The 16,393-nt window shown below is 45.0% G+C and overlaps 1 protein-coding gene across 6 annotated transcripts in view; it reads left to right on the top strand.

Annotated features, from left to right (window-relative positions):
• syne1b (spectrin repeat containing, nuclear envelope 1b) overlaps positions 1-16,393 on the top strand; it is a gene marked incomplete at its 5' end in the record, with an annotated part of 75,918 nt that overhangs the window by 37,129 nt on the left and 22,396 nt on the right. For all 6 annotated transcript variants that reach the window (XM_079287292.1, XM_079287290.1, XM_079287289.1 and 3 more), the window contains 36 exons: positions 64-236; positions 467-620; positions 821-964; positions 1,143-1,307; positions 1,457-1,774; positions 1,980-2,135; positions 2,348-2,518; positions 2,718-3,044; positions 3,134-3,286; positions 3,439-3,606; positions 3,760-3,936; positions 4,062-4,208; positions 4,298-4,427; positions 4,691-4,863; positions 5,161-5,426; positions 5,796-7,956; positions 8,502-8,839; positions 8,934-9,078; positions 9,170-9,388; positions 9,474-9,742; positions 9,880-10,045; positions 10,171-10,326; positions 10,487-10,639; positions 10,739-10,921; positions 11,059-11,196; positions 11,451-11,636; positions 11,802-11,924; positions 12,056-12,238; positions 12,505-12,648; positions 12,841-13,029; positions 13,316-13,456; positions 13,839-13,952; positions 14,044-14,205; positions 14,647-14,841; positions 14,985-15,161; positions 16,143-16,334. In XM_079287292.1, coding sequence (XP_079143418.1) covers positions 64-236; positions 467-620; positions 821-964; positions 1,143-1,307; positions 1,457-1,774; positions 1,980-2,135; positions 2,348-2,518; positions 2,718-3,044; positions 3,134-3,286; positions 3,439-3,606; positions 3,760-3,936; positions 4,062-4,208; positions 4,298-4,427; positions 4,691-4,863; positions 5,161-5,426; positions 5,796-7,956; positions 8,502-8,839; positions 8,934-9,078; positions 9,170-9,388; positions 9,474-9,742; positions 9,880-10,045; positions 10,171-10,326; positions 10,487-10,639; positions 10,739-10,921; positions 11,059-11,196; positions 11,451-11,636; positions 11,802-11,924; positions 12,056-12,238; positions 12,505-12,648; positions 12,841-13,029; positions 13,316-13,456; positions 13,839-13,952; positions 14,044-14,205; positions 14,647-14,841; positions 14,985-15,161; positions 16,143-16,334 — 8,556 coding nt within the window. The remainder of the gene's footprint in view (positions 1-63; positions 237-466; positions 621-820; positions 965-1,142; positions 1,308-1,456; positions 1,775-1,979; positions 2,136-2,347; positions 2,519-2,717; positions 3,045-3,133; positions 3,287-3,438; positions 3,607-3,759; positions 3,937-4,061; positions 4,209-4,297; positions 4,428-4,690; positions 4,864-5,160; positions 5,427-5,795; positions 7,957-8,501; positions 8,840-8,933; positions 9,079-9,169; positions 9,389-9,473; positions 9,743-9,879; positions 10,046-10,170; positions 10,327-10,486; positions 10,640-10,738; positions 10,922-11,058; positions 11,197-11,450; positions 11,637-11,801; positions 11,925-12,055; positions 12,239-12,504; positions 12,649-12,840; positions 13,030-13,315; positions 13,457-13,838; positions 13,953-14,043; positions 14,206-14,646; positions 14,842-14,984; positions 15,162-16,142; positions 16,335-16,393) is intronic.

Raw genomic sequence — 16,393 nt, 5'->3', positions numbered from 1 at the left:
ATTCGAATTAAGCCTGTGAATATCCATCATAGGAGTGTATTAAATGTGTCATTGCTGCACCAGGCCTTGCTGACCGCTCGGCAGGAGAAGGAGATCCAGCTGAAGATGCTGATCACAAGAGGAGAGTCAGTTCAGAGAAACACCTCAGCTGAAGGAGTGCCTGTACTCCAAAAACAAATACAGGACCTAAAAGATTCCTGGGATGCTCTGCTGTCCGCCTCAATACAATGCAAAAGGTTCGTTCTCAGCCACAAGTAACAACACACTTCGACAACAAAATGTGTTTCAAACAGCCTTTAGTAGCTTCACAGCAACACTTTTTTTGTCTGCACAAAAGGTTTTTCCTGAACTGTTAACCACAAAAGGCACAAAGGGAACACAGCATCTCAATCCTGTCTTTGATTGCTGCTATTTCGACAATTACTGCACCATTGTCTGACGTTGTTGTACTGTTTAAAATCGACAGTCAGCTGGAGGGTTCCCTGTCTCAGTGGACCAGTTACCAGGAGGACATACTCCAGTTTGTGGCATGGGTGGAGCGTGTGGAGGACAGTCTGGAGCCCACTGACAAACAGTGCCCAGAGATGAGAGACAAAACTACTAATTTGAGCAAAGCCAAGGTATTGCTATCTTCTTAGTCATACTGTATACTATTAGCTGTGTAAATGATTTCGTGAATTTCATGTAGACTTACAAATACAGAGTACTTTGGAAGTTCAAACCAGTACAGGGTTTAAAGTCACACGAGGCATTTAACTACAACAAATATATATACACTTAATAAATGCAGTGGATTGATATTGTACCGCTGTTGTTTCAGTTGCTGTATGAGGAAGTGCTCAGCCACAGCACCCTGTTGGACACCATCAGTGCAAAGAGTGCCAGTATCGCTGAGAACTACGTCAATCAACTGGAGCTCCAAGATCTGCAAGAGCGCTATAGCACTATCAAAGACAATGCCATGGTAATGAAAGCAGAGTGAACAGTACATCTTACTTGAAATATGTATTTCAGCTTTGGTCTTTGATAGTGATTGTGTATCTGTTTTTAAAGAGTCATAAAAGTAATAATATGTAGGAAAAGTTAGAATCAATTAGCTATCACACTATGACTCTAAATCCTTATCTGCATTGTGTACTCAGAGGGCTGTAGGCAAAGCAGAGGAGCTGGTGAAAGCCCACCAGGAGTATCAGCGCGGCCTTCAGGCATTTGAGGACTGGCTGGAACAAGAACAAGAGAAGCTTGGCTGCTACACCCAACTGGAGGGCGATGTTGATATGCTGGAGGAGACTCTGCAAAAGCTACAGGTCTGAAAATTCTCAATGGGGAAACGTTGTAAAAAAAAAAAAGGGAACACTACATGCTAGTTCGACTACATAGCCAGAAGTTCTATTCAGTTAATGTATTGTCTAAAGGTGAGAGCTGAAAGTGCTCAACCACATCTATGTAACTACAGGAACTGCAGCTGCACTGCACAGAGGGCCAGGCTTTGCTAAACACCGTGTTGGTCAGTCGGGAGCTGGTCATTCCCTCGGGCCTGCCTCAGACCGAAGACCGAGCACTGGAGACCCTGCAGCAGGAGTGGAAGTTGTACCAGAGCCGGCTGGCCGACACCCGGGCTCAGCTCAACAGTGCTCTGGCCAAACTCCGGCAGATGGAGCAGAAGTTTCAGCGTCTTGACAGCTGGCTCAAAGGCATGGAGACCAAAGCACAACTGCGTAGCCATCGGCGGTCTGACCGCACCACCAAAGATGCTCAGCTTCAGTTAATAAAGGTTCGTGTTACATGCACAGAAGCTATGCACATGGAAACGTTTTGCACAAATCTACATTCTAGTTTTCACTGCTGCTTTAGTTGCTGTGACAAATACTGCATTTTAAATCAGTGCAGGTCCTTTCAGTCCAATCAGAAAGAAGTCAAATGATTATATAGGAATTTGATTGTTGTTCGGACATCTCTAATGGTCCGTGTTTGGTCAGAGTTGGCAGGAGGAAGTGCTGGTTTATCAAGAGGAGATGGAGGGCCTCAGTCTCTTGGCTCAGCAGGTTCTGGATGAGACCCACATTAGCAGCCGGATCAGTTCCAGAGCTACCCAGATTACAGCCCGCTACCACATCCTGCTTCTGCATTTACTGGTAACAAAGCACACAGTATCAGTATGTTTGTTAATAGATGTGCATTGATGGAAATGATATTGTTTATTTAACCTGTAGACCAACCAGAATTCCTGTTTATAATCTTTGTTAAAAATCTTTATTTGACAGATAATTGGGAAGATGACATCAATTTAGCTACGCTTAGCTTTCTTCTACCATAACTTGTTGTTTCCTCTTCTTTTGTATTGCAGGAGACGATCAAACAGCTCCAGGAGGAGGTGTCTTGCATTGAGGAGGCACAGTGTGTCTTCAACACCTTCTCCGACTGGCTCAGCGCAGCTCAGAATAACTTCAGCACTGTGGCTATCAGTGTTGATGTAGTGGACCGCTTTGCTATGGACAGAAAGATGAAAAAACTAGAGGTACTCTCTCCAACATAGAGACCATGCTGTACATAAAATAAGTGCACATACCTACAAACTATTGCTGCCTTTTATATACTGCATAATATCAGTTTAAATGCCAACAAAAGTTGACTAATAAAAGTTGCAGCACTACTATCAGACTCATAAATGTAGTATCTGTTTCAGAATTAATAACACCGTCCCGTGTACCTTTCAGGCTCTTCAGGCAGACATGGAACAGGGTCATTCTTACCTGAAGACAATGAGGGAGAAGACAGAGAGAGCCATGGCGTTCTTAGAGGAGCCTGAAGCAGAGCAGCTGAAGGAGGAAGTGGACAGCCGCCTCTTCCAACTAAAGGAGTTGATGGAAGCTCTGCGAACAGAGCATAGCTCCCTCGAGAAATGTGTCTCACTCTCTAAAGACTTCATGGATAAATACAAGTCCCAGACCCAGTGGGTGATGGAGACCAAGAACCTTTTAGCATCAAGTGTGGAGCCTAAAGCGGAGCTCTACCAGAAGAAGGCTCAGCTAGCAAAGTACAAGGTAACTTGACACTCGTTAGTCTTTTTTTTTTCATCGTGTAAACAGAATGCATTTATCTGCAATATTTTGCTCTCTTTTCATATATGCAGACCATCCAGCAGACAGTGCAGTCTCATGAATCACCGGTGAAATCTGTCTTTGAGAAAGGAGAGGCGCTGCTCGACACAGTCCATGACCCCACGATAAGTGACAACATGAAAAAGCTGCAGGCTGACTACCAATATATCTGTTCAGCAGCTAAGGTACGGACGCTATATGCGGGATGGCCTCTCGTCTCCCATGATAACACTGATTTTATTTGTTAATGTTGTTTGATCCGTGTTGTTACAGCGAACAAACAAAATGAATGATTACATGTCAGACAGCAACATGAATCTCTGAGATTGTATTTTAGACACAGGTCCAAAACCTCGTGGAGTGGGTGAAGGAGCACGAGGATTACAACAGTGAATTGCAAGAGGTTGAGAAGTGGCTCTTACAGATGTCCAGTAGACTGGTCACCTCGGACTCCATGCAGACCAGCGGTATGGAGATGGCAACTCAGCAACTTGCGCGACACAAGGTGCCCTTTACCATACTGTGCTACAATGTTTTTTACTGTAAAATTAGTTGTGCACGTTACACTTTTACATGACTTGAAATACTTTGTAGTTTACAATTACATGGATTACGTTTGGTGATATTAGTTTTGAAACACCCAACTGTTCTTTTTCAGGCAATAATGGAGGAGATTGCCAGTTTTGAGGAGCGTCTCACCAGCTTGAAGCAGAAAGGAGAAGGTCTCATAGCCAGCTGCACAGACCAAGTTCAAGCTAAGATCAGTCAACAAGTCCAGGCTCACCAACAGGGAACCAGAGATAGCTACTCTGCCATTTGCAGCACTGCCCAGCGTGTAAGTAATACAAGACACCATAGATCATATATCTTCTCGCTTTTCCTAGAAAGGAAACCTCTGCGTTTGATAATAACATTTTAAGATGTATGTGAGTTAAGGTCTTACCTCGCCTTGTTTAACAGGTGTACCAGAGTCTGGACCGGGAGCTACAGAAACACGTTAACCACCAGGACACTCTCCAGCAGAGCCAGACCTGGCTCTCCACAGTGCAGGGGGAGCTTCAGCTCAACGATCAGGGGCCGTCGGGTCTGCAGGAAGCACTGAAGCAGGTGCAATGTTGCCCATTCTCGGAAAGCAATGGTGGCGACAAGTTATTTCTTTAATGATTTATCTTAATTAATTGCTTTTGCACACACAGGTGAAGCACTACAGGGCCCTTCAGGAGCAGGCCAGCACTTACCTGGACCTAGTGTGCTCTGTGTGTGACCTGTCTGATGATGCTGTGAGAGTGACCGCTGCTCAGGTCCAACACGTCAAACTCACGGTCAGTAATTGTTACTTCCTTGTATTCTTGGTTCTGGCACCCAGTCCAATAAGTGCTGGATTTAAGACATACTATGGCGAGTACATATTACCCTCCAAATATTCTTTCATCAGTCAGTAACCAACAACCAGCGTGACTGTAACTGTTCGGTGTATGTTTGCATGTGAAAATATAACTAGTGGTATAGAATGTTGTGTTTTTCATGATATCCAGGAAGATTCTGCCGATATTGACTGTAGGAAGGTGTAAATATGTTTTTGCAGATAGAGGAACGGATGTCCAGTGCACAGGTGCTCTCGGAGGGCTGGAGGGAGATCAAGGAACAGAAGCAAGATCTGAGCAGCCTGTTTCAGGATATGGAGCAGCAGCTCCTCAGCCTCTCCAGAAGGCCTGCAGAGCTGGAGACCAAGATAGCTCAAAACATGCTGTCTCAAGCCAAGGTAGGAAACAGTATCACCAGCAGGATCCTTTGATAAGGCACACAGAGGGGAACTCTTTCTTTATCATCCTCATCAAGCTCATTTTCAATGCTTATATCGATAAAGATATACTGCATGTCTACATGTGCTTTTTACCTCAACTACACAGTACAGTGATTCTAAATATGATTATGGTGGTTATGTTGTTATTATTATCTAATATAAAATTTGGCTTGGGTTGCGTAGGGATTAGAGAGAGATCTGCTTACTCTTTGGATGTATTTAGTATTAACATCCAGTATATTGCCTGTCACGCAGGAATGCAGCCAGCAACTGCAGTCTAAACAGAGTGTCCTGACCAAGATGACGGAGACTGTGAGCAGATTGACTGGTGGCCAGGACTCTCCAGAACATGCAGAGCTCGACCGTCTGGGCCATTCCTGGCTCGAGCTCTGTCACCAGGCCGACAAGCTGCAGATCCAGAGAGAGGAGGACCTGCAGAGGTCTAAAGAATACCATGACTGTATCACTGCAGTGGAGGCGCTGTTTGAACAGGTGTCCAAGGAGTGGGACAATCTGGCCAGGTGTGTTTGTACATCAAGTATATATTAAAATGAGGCATCACATACTGCTGTGGTCTGATTTGAATAATCCCCTGATAGGACTAAAGCCAATAAATGTCAGTTCTGTGCTGTCTGTTGTCAATTTCTTTGTCATGGCTATAATTCTGGTTCGTAAATAGATTAGCTCTACGTAAGACCATTTGTTCATCATTACACAAGTCTGAGCTGAAGGCTATCATTGAACACCATGGGAACTCATTTTAAAATATATATTCTTTGTTTGAATACAGTTGTATTTCAGTTCTCTAGATCAAAACATGTACTCCTTACGTTGTCATATATTCTACACAACACTTGTTTAATTCATTTGTCATCTTTTTTGTCTTACAGAACGGATGCTGAAAGTTCATCCCAGCATTTGGAGGCATTACGGAAGCTTGCAGTAACTCTGGAAGAACAAAAAGGAACTCTCGAGGACCTTAAGGAACAGAAACAAAAAGTCATCCAACATTTAAACTTGGATGACAAGGAGCTGGTAAAAGAGCAGATCAGCCACTTTGAGCAGCGATGGTCTCAGATGCAAAACCTAATCGAGAGGAAAATCCAGGACTCAGTGGTGACCCTGGAAGATATGGGCCAAGTGGAGGCCCGTCTGAGAGAGGCTCGGGACTGGGCCGAGGAGCAGAAGCCTGCCCTGTCTGAGGCCATGAAAATGAGTCCTCCTCCTGAGCTGGCTCAGAGCTTCCTGTTTGACCACCTGAGCATCTGCAGCGAGTTGGAAGCCAAGCAGCTCCTGCTGGCACAGGCCATGGTCGATGCTGACAGGGTGCTGGCCCGGCTGGGCCTCAGCGAACGGCAACGTCTCCAACAGCTTATTGTCGGCACTCAACACGAGGTGGAATCTCTGAGTGTGAAGGTTGTGCAGCGCAGAAAACATCTCAGCAAGGCCTTCACGGAGAGAACGCAGTTCCTGATGGCTGTGAATCAGTCCATTTCCTGGGTCCAGCAGAACGAGAAGAAGGCTCAGGCCGAGGAGTACATTGCTTTGTTACCTGATGACCTGGCCAAGCAGGTCAGAACGTGCAGGAACATCCAAAGCAGCCTGAAAGCCTATCAGAGCGAGCTGACCTCCTTGTGGTCTCAGGGGAGGGACCTAATGAGGGATGCCAGCGAGGAAGAGAGGAATGAGATTCTCACAAAGTTGCAGGAGTTACAAAACATCTTTGACAAAACATTACATAGATGTGGTCAGAAACTACAGGAGCTTGAAAAAGTACTTGTTTCCAGAAAGTATTTCAAGACAGACTTGGAGAAAATATGCCTTTGGATTAAACAAGCTGATATCGTCACATTCCCTGAGATCAATCTGATGGTTGGAGATGCTGAACTGGAAGCACAGCTACTTAAGTATCAACAGATAGTCGAGCAGGCAATTGAATATGAGAATCTTCTCCTGATTGTACAAAGAGCTGGCCAGGAAATATTGCCCAGCCTGAATGAAGTAGACCACTGCTATTTGGATGAAAAACTCAACACACTCCCCCAGCAATATAATAGCATATTAGCACTAGCCAAAGAAAAACAGGAGAAAATCCAGCAGGCTATTCTCACCAGGAATGAGTACACCTCTTTCATTGATATCACTCATAAAGCCCTGAAGGAGCTTGAGGAACAGTTCAATAATCTGTGCACACAGCCTGTAGGCCTGCAAACAGAAGAGGTTGTCAGTTTGCAGAGTGATTACAAAATGATCCAGGCAGACCTGGGCAACCTCGGTCTAGCTGTGAGTGAACTGAACCAGAAGAAAGAGGGATTTCGTAGCACTGGTCAACCGTGGCGCCCGGAGGAAATGACCCAGCTTGTGAGCCTGTACAACGGCCTAAAGAGGTTGGTTGAACAGAAAGTAGAGCATCTGGAGGAAACATTGGAGTCTTTTGAGGACCACAAGGCAATGGCTATGCAGGTTGACTCTGAGCTGAAGGCCACAAAAGAGCAGCTGGTAAAAGTTAACGCTGAGACGCAGTCAGCTGAGGAGAGGCTGAAGAACTACCACACTCTGGCAGGGAGCCTCCAGAGTGCCAACTCCCACTTGTCAAGGCTCATGGAGCAGATGGACACGCTTGCGCCGCGCGTGGAGCAAGCAGCCCACGATGCCTCCAAGGAGCAAGTGGTTCTGTGGCAAGACGAGCTGCGATCTTTGCAGGCTGCAGTAGGTGATCTGATTGAAGAGTGCGAGAACAGGTTTGTCCAGAGTAAAGACTTTGAGACAGAGATGAAAAGGACCCTGGACTGGCTGCAGCAGGTCAGGGATGACCTGGGCTGCGCTGTGATTGTTGATGTGAGGGTGGAGAAGGTGCAAGAGGAGATCAGAAAGCAGCAAATCATGCAGGAGGAAGTACAGTCAAAACTGAGAATAGTGGCTGCTCTTAGTAGCAGGGAGAAACAGCAGTTTGTCAGCGCAAATGAGCTTGTCCCAGCCCACGTAGATACAAGCCTGGAAGAAATGGCAAAGCTGCAGGCAGATGTTCAGAAAGCACTGAGCTCCAAACAGGTGGGACAATATCACATTCAATATTCCATCAAACATGGTCATAATTGTAGTGAAATGCTTTATCTGTAATGCTGTTTTGTATAGTTACCTTATTGCCTTTTACAGTATTTGATTTGTCATTTGGTGAGAAGCATCAAAGTAATGGCATTCGTGGAAATTTGTTTTATTGAAAAATGAACGATGCTCAATATACAGAGCAGTTGCTCTATGTTAGCGATATAAACATTTCCATTCATGCATGAAAAAAACAATTCATAAGCGTACAGATACATGCAAATGTACAGTACTTATAGTAATATAGAAATAATGATACAACAGAAATATATATTCAAGTAAAATGGGGATAATGACATATAAGACATAATAAACCTAACCTGTATTAAAAGGAAATAAATAGATACACATGCATAAATACATATAGAAAATAAGTGTTGCAATAAAAGATATTTTTATATAAATACAATAAACATGTAATAATAATGGAAGAGAGAGGGGAAAAACTAAATATTATATCAATATTAAAAAAAGTTTCTTTTGGTGTGAAGATTACTCTGGAGGACGCCCTGGGGTTGTGCCAGAAGTACCACTTCAGGATGCAGTCAGCCTGTGAATGGCTGGAGGACGCCGTGTCCTTCCTGCAGCAGGCCAGCCTGGGTGTGGACGTGGAAAACTACGAGGAGTGTCTCCGACAGCAGGGGGACATCATGGCCACAGAGCAGGAGTTCCTCATCCACCTGGAGGAGCTGCAGGCCCTGCTGCCTCACCTGGAGATCCTGGTCAACCCCAAAGCTAAAGACCAGCTCCGTGTGAGCGTGGAGTCAGCCGAGCAGAGAGGCGTGGAGGTCCGAGATCAGCTCCAGTGTCACCAGGATGTCCTTCAAAGGTAGTGAGAACAGAACTGTGACGTTGCATGTGTAATATACTGAAAGTTTTTCAATAATGGCATTTTATACTTTGACATTTTTTGTTTTTCTCAGCTGTGTGGCTCAGTGGAAGTCTTACCAGGACTCAAGGCAGACTGTCATTGAGCTCATGAATGAGGCTGAAAAGAAGCTGACTGAATTTTCCACTGCAAAGGCAGCCACAAGTCAAGAGGCTGAAGATAAGCTATGCAGACATCGGGTATGAAAGGCCAAAATAAAAAGGCATTTTCCATTTAGAAAATGGATGCCGTGCTCTTACTCACTCCCTCAATTGTATCTTACTTTTTCAGTCCCTTGTCTCACTGGTGAATGGCTTCCAAGAGAAGCTGAGTGGTTTAGAGGAGCAAGCTGCCCAGCTGGAGCTGGTGGGGAGTGATGCCAGCAAGGCCACCATCAGTCGCTCCATGACCACTGTGTGGCAGCGCTGGACACGACTACGCAGCGTGGCACGGGGACGAGAGCGAGTACTCGAGGACACGGCGCAGGATTGGAGGACTTTTAGAGAGAAGGTACGAAGACAAGACGATGACAGACCATAATTAAATAACAATGTAATGTACCAGAAGCTGAACTTTCATCATCGTTAATGTACAGATGGTGAAGGTGAGAGCAGTCTCTGATGACCTCCAAAGTCGTTTCCCGGACAGCGCCGTGGAGAAGGCTTCCAAAGCCACCCTGCAGTCCCTGTTGGACCAGCATGAGTTATTGAGCCAAGACTTGGAGAGAGAGCTCTCCTCCCTCACACTGCTGCGCCAGTACGCTCTCAGCCTGCTGCACGATGTGGAAGTGCCTTCACCGACAACGGAACAGGATGAGCGGCCCAGCCTGAAGGAGATCAGAGCTGTTCAAGACCAAATGGAAAGGTAGAGACCAGATCAACCAGCGAGGTTGTTGCATTTAACAACAGCTTATGTATTAAGATAACATCAAATTAGTGGCATTGTTTTCATGGACATGTTTCAGCCGATAGTTTGATTCAAAATCTTCTCTTTGCCTCCAGCCTCCTGACACAATCCAGGACCAAGCGGGCTCAAACAGCTCAGGAGCTGAGGGACAGAGAGGAAGTGGAGAAGGAACTTAGCGTCGTAAAAGCCTGGATCCAGGAGACCAGGGAGCTTCTTCTCAATCCCACACCAGACATTGATTCTCTGCTGCAGGAGCTTGAGGTATACCTCATATCTAAAAACATAAATATCACCTCTCTGATCTTCCAGTCATTCTCTGAACATTTTTATTCAACTGTTATTATTTCTGAGAACGGTTACATGGTTCCTCCATTTGTTGCGGTCAGGTTGTACATGGAGAAGTGGTCACTTATTGTCAGAATGTGGATAAACTGGCGGAGCAGCAACAAAGCAAGTATCTGGACCTCTACACCATATTGCCCTCTGAAATCTCCATGCAGCTGGCTGAGGTCTCACTTGCATTGGGTGCCATTGAGGATCAGGTACGGTTATATTTTAAAAAGCTTTCAATGTAAACGATATCTTAATGGCCCTCTTTATATTTTTGCATCATCTTAATCGTCAATTAATTATTGTCAATTTCATAAGGGAACACCAGCAATGTGTTTGTAGTCATGTGGCATTTGTTGACATTTGTTTTAGGTTCTTTCGAAAGAGAGAGAAATTCAGAAAACCCGAGAAATAAAAGAGGACTTCAGCTCTAGAATCCATGACGTCTCTGAGAAACTCAAAGCAATCTCAGCTAAATTCAAGGAAAAATCTCCCGACGTTGATCATGCCAAAGAAGAGGTCAAGGTGGGGTAGCTTACCTTTAGCTTGAACCTCCTGTGAATGTGTAGTTGATACAGTTAGCTTAGAAATTCTGATGTTTTCTTTTTTTAAACATTTCTTCAGAGCCTGGCTGAGGACCTGGACAGTTGCGGTCACACCCTCTCAGATATGGATGCTGCTGTTCAAGAGTTTGGCCGCAGAAACCCACTGCTGGCCAAACAGCTTGGCGATGCCATCAGCAAGCTATCGGAGATGCATCACCACACAACACGGCTAGCAGACTGTCGGAACAACTGGCTCAAAAAGGTTTGCGTTTACAGGTCTCCGATACAAATGCAAATGTTATTTTATGCTACAACATTCAGACGAGGCGACATAGATACACTGGTAAGCATTCTTTTGTGTTGTGCATTAATGGCCTTTCTCTTATCTTGGCTGCTCAGGCTGTCTGCTATTTAGACGAGTATAATGAGATGCTGGACTTCATTGTGAGGTGGTCGGAGAAAGCCAAAAGCCTGGTGAGAGCAAACATCATCTGGAACTCCTCTGTTCATCTGCAGGAGCAGATACGAATGTATCAGGTGAGTTCGGGATCCAGACAGGCATCCCCATGGGTTCTATTGTGATATACAGCTACAGCATTTCGGCTTTTTAAGAAGTGTTATTGGGCTCCTAATATTTAGAAAGGTGGACATGGTTTGGGCTGGACATGTAAGGATTTTTACCAATGCACATATTTCATAAAAGACACATGCAGGGAATAAGTCGCTTCTTCCCACCAGGAGACCAGACCACACATGCCGTTCAGTCACTGCATTGTTGCCCTGTTCTTTAGGCTGTCCTTCGTGAGTCCCGGGAGCTCCATGGAGACCTGGAATCAATGGCAGAGAAAGTGGACCTCCTATCTGAGGTGCTGCAGGTCGAGTCTATGAGCCAGCAGGTTTGTGAACTTAGTCGACACACTGAGGAGCTTCAGCAATGCATCAAGACACCACTGCAGAGCTTGGAGGATGCAGATAAGGTACAGAGAAAAAAAGATTATCTATTACTTGATTGTAACATTTACAATCATGTTTTAATTATATTTGACTCGTAGAAGTTCCCTTAATGAGTTTTAGTACTTGTATCTCATACCTTACAGTGATCAATATACTGTATAATTGACTCATGTATTATGTGTCCTCAGAGTATGGAAGCCCTGGAGTATGAAGTTAAGGCCCTACATGTTGCTCTGGAGCAGGTCCAAGCCACACTGACCTCACCAGAGTTGGCACGCCACAGCCTCAAAGAACAGCTGGCTCAGAGACAGGTAACCACACAGCACGTTAGAATAATCCATAATACGTCCTGTAATTTGTCAGAAAGCACCTCGGATGCTTACTTGGCACATTAAAGCTGGCTAACAGTTTCACACAATGTAAACTTTCCCTGTGTCTGCAGCGTCTCTTGGCAGATATGGAAAGCTTCAAGCAGCAGGTGCAGGCAGTGCAGCTGTGTCAGAGTGCTCTGCGGGTCCCAGAGGAGGTGATGCCCAACCTTGCCATCTGTCGCACAGCGCTGCGTCTGCAGCAGGAGGCCAGTCAGTTGCAGCACGTGGCCATTCAGCAATGCAACATCCTGCAGGTGCAGTAGGGGACACTATTGCTGCAGCACAGTAACGCCATATTGTCCTGCATTGTCACATAACGCATGGTGTCTGTAGAAAGGCCCGGTTAGCAGCTTGAGTCACAATGCTGCCAAGTAAACAAGCTTTAAGATGATTAAAGAAGATTTTACTTGAAATGAAGGATTCATATGGTTCTCTGCATATTTTAAGAAGTGTACTCTTTTTTAAATTCTGGAGGTTGAACCTGTTCATCTGACAGTAACAAATTTCATTCTCAATCCAGGAGGCAGTGGTGCAGTACGAGCAATATGAACAGGAAGTGAGCGACCTACAGGGGCTGATAGAGGAAGCACACCGTGTCATTCAGGACCGACCGATCCCCACGAACAACATCCAGGAGCTACAGGCCCAGATCCTTCACCATGAAGTACAATACATTAATTCACGTATTTAACCTACTGTAACCCAGGATAGGTCATCAGTGCAATACAGGCATAACAAATAAAGTGTGACATGCTTGCATGTGTTCATAAGTTTGGAAACCCTCATAATCTAAAATCTAAAACTTAAACTAACATAACTGCATAATAAGTTGGACATTTTTAAATTTTTTAATAAGGAACTGGCCCAGAAGATCAAAGGTTACCAAGAGCAGATCGCCTCACTGAACTCAAAATGCAAGATGCTGGCAGTGAAGGCCAAGCACGCCACCATGCTGCTGACAGTGAGTGATGTGGAGGGACTGCCCGAGGGGCTGCAGGAGATGGATGTGGAGAAATCCAAGAAGTCTTCAGCACAAGCCTTTATGGTAAGAGAACAGAATATAGCACAAAACAAAGTGGTGCTCACTGTTTGCTGTGACTGTTTGCTGGCACTCATTCTGCTATTTCTGGCTCAAGCTTAAATAGTTCTGAAGAGTTTTATTCCTTTGATCTTTCTAATGAAAGCTTTTTGCCTGCTTTTATTATAAAATATGTGTTTTTTAAAAGGTGCATTGTGCCACTTTTAACTAAAAAACACAGCATATTATTAATCTTTCCCAATCCATCTTGCGCGTGTGCTCTTCTGTTAATCTTTCTTGCATGGCGTGTCAGGTGACGGCTGGCCGCTGTCACACCCTCCTGTCTCCTGTAACTGAGGAGTCTGGGGAGGAGGGCACTAACAGCGAGCTTTCTTCTCCTCCTGTCTGTCGCTCTCCTTCTCCCATCACTTACACTGAAGCCACTATAACCAAGGTATCTGCCTTCCCGCTTCCTCTTGATCCCCTTTTTTCAGTCATTCTGGTCTTTCAGAAAAATTCTACATACTTTGTGAAATTTATATATTTTTTCGTTCTAGTCAATGAATAATCTTTTTCTATTTTATCTGTAATATTTCCTGTTACGGTGACTCTGTAATTAAATTACGCCCGCTCAATTAATAAATGCAATCAATAAAAGAAGAAGGCAAAAACAAACCAAGGGGAGTTATAATCCATATCTATTCTCTGCCTGCACCCGCAAGCTCTTCATGACTGACAGTGAATTAGTGGCTCTATAGAAGTATTTCTATCTGCCATCTGTTTCATAACTAATTTCTCTGAACTGCTGATGGCACTGTTTGAATGGTTTTTTTTAGATGGGAAGAGGAACACTCACGAGAGCTCCAATCCAAGAATTATATGACCCGTCGTTTGAGTCCGTGGCCAACTTGGATGACTTGCAGCGCTCATGGGAGACTTTAAAGAATGTGGTACGTGTATAACAAGACATCAGCTTGGTAGTTTGTTGACTGTTTTCAGGATAAGCACTTTTAAATTGTCCGCTTAATGGTCTTCCAACAGATCAGCGAGAAGCAGAGGTCTCTGTACGAAGCTCTTGAAAAGCAACAGCATTACCAGGGTTCACTTCAGTCAATCTCCTCTAAAATGGAAGCTCTGGAGGCCAAACTGAGTGAGCCTCTGGAGGCAGATAGAAGCCCAGATAGCCACGTTAAGGCACACAAGGTGAGTCATTGCACGACAATAAAGGGTTGATGGAAATAGAGCATTGGCAGGGTAAGGAGACTTTTATTATGATGTAAGAACTCATGGTAATGCAAAGTATACTTGTCGAACTATGTCACAGAAAATGATATTTGGCTGATGATGACTTTGGGACACTCTTTGGGTCACCCTGTTTTGCATTTATAGTGTCAGAGTTTACAGTAAAACATTGTTCATCTCGACATTACATCACTGTTCCACTATACTAACGAACTAGTTTGTTGAAGCTAGCTGGATTGAAAAAGAAACTACTGCTCCGTCTCTAATATCCAAAGTTGTGAAATTGATTGTATTGCACACAGTATCTACATGCCTCAGAAAGATGATACTTTCATTTGACCAACATATAAATGAAAATACATATGCAGAATGCAACACCTATAACAATGTTGTTGACTCCAGGGTCTGATAAAAGAGATCCAGAGTGTGCAGGAGGAAATAGACAGGCTGCAGACAAGCTTCACAGAGGATCTGGCCTCTGATGCTGCGGACTCGGACGTGGCTGACCAGCTGGCCATGCACTCCTCCCTGGCTGTGTTAGCTGAGAGGATGGCCACTATCCACATGAAGGCTTCAGGGAAACAGCAGATATTGGAGGTATCTTTTGTTAATATTGTGATATAACGTTACTCGTAATATGAGCTAATAGTTGGGCTTTCTTGTTAAATACATATATATTTCTCCATTACTGAATTAATAGACTGATGTGATGAGTAGAATGTGATGTGCTCTGCCCCAAGGAGCGCATTAGTGACCGTCTGGAGGGTCAGCAGCAGGAGCAGGCCATACAGCTCTATCACACCCAGGCAGACGACCTGGACCTGTGGTTGGCCAGAATGCGCAGCGCTGTAACCTTCATCCTTGAACCTAAACCTCTAGAGGAGGCCGATATGGAGGATCAGCTTTCTGAATGTCAGGTAAGAGCTCCCCCTGCTGTTCAGTCAGAGCAATGGATGCAAACAACATATTTCAATTGTTATATGAATTAATTTATGAATCTGACTATGAGGTTGCTTAATAACATATATGGCATAGCAATACTGTGCTGGAGTACTTTTGGAGTATTTTTTTCTGGTTGTTCAGCCGTTGTTTCTAGTCAGCACTGAACCAAATTTGGTGGATTAATTACATCCGTCTTGTACTTCAATATATCTAGTTTCCTTTATCACATGGATCATCCCAGCAGGACAGGAACCGCTGAGTAAACAAGCGCATTAGAGGAGTTAGAGGGTCATTCAGATGGCTGGGCTCCTAAGCGACTGTAGCACTAGTCTTAAGCAGATTATGCAGACGTCTCTGCTTGACTGGGGCCTGTTAGCAGCATAGGGCGGAGTAGTCAGAGGTTGTGGCTTTCAGACGATTAATAGATCCCACTTCTGGGATTGGTCTCGATGATAAAGCTGCTCGAATATCCAAGTAGGTGAATCCTAGCGAATGGGGAGCGTAAGGCGGGAGGGAGGGGGAGTTACTCTCTGCCTTAGAAAGACCTGTTGAAGCTGTCGATAGCAGAGTAGCGGTAATGCTTTGGAAAACAAATGCATCGTCAAACTTGGGCACAGCATTCACTGATGTGCGTCGTCAACCGGTCTGGACTTAGAATGGTGATCTGTAGACGAGAATTATTTTTGAATGCACATGAGCATGTCTGCTGTAGAGCATGGAGCGTGAAGGATTAGTGGTAATATGTTGCACAGGAGACGAGGCCGGAGCGATGGGCCAAGGATGAGAGCAGAGGGAGCGCTCTCACTGTCCTGTGGCTGAGGAAAGCTGCTGGTGTAGGGGGTTCAGCCAGTCCCTGGCCCCCTGTCGGTCTGGAAGGTCTGTTGTGTAGAGAGAGGAGCTGCTGTAGGTGCTGAGACACCATGTTTGAGCTGGCCTCTCTCCTCCTGCTGCTGCAGAACATGCTGCTGGAGATTGAGGAGAAGGTGCTGGCCCTGTCAGAGCTGTCCATGCACAGTGAGAACCTGCTGCTGGAGGGCCGGACAGAGACCAGAGAGGACGCTGAGCAGTTGGCCGGGAAGTTACGCATGTTGAAGGGCAGCCTGTTGGAGCTGCAGAGGATGCTAGAAGACAAGCTGATTGACATCCAGGTGAGGTGGCTACATGCTTTCAGGGCTGATATACACTAAACTCTCAATAGTCCCTTTAC

This window comes from Melanostigma gelatinosum (assembly GCF_949748355.1).
Source record: "Melanostigma gelatinosum genome assembly, chromosome: 16".
In the NCBI taxonomy this organism is placed as follows: Eukaryota; Metazoa; Chordata; class Actinopteri; order Perciformes; family Zoarcidae; genus Melanostigma; species Melanostigma gelatinosum.
The sequence above is the reverse complement of the archived record's forward strand: the minus strand, read 5'-3'. Positions and strand labels throughout refer to the sequence as shown.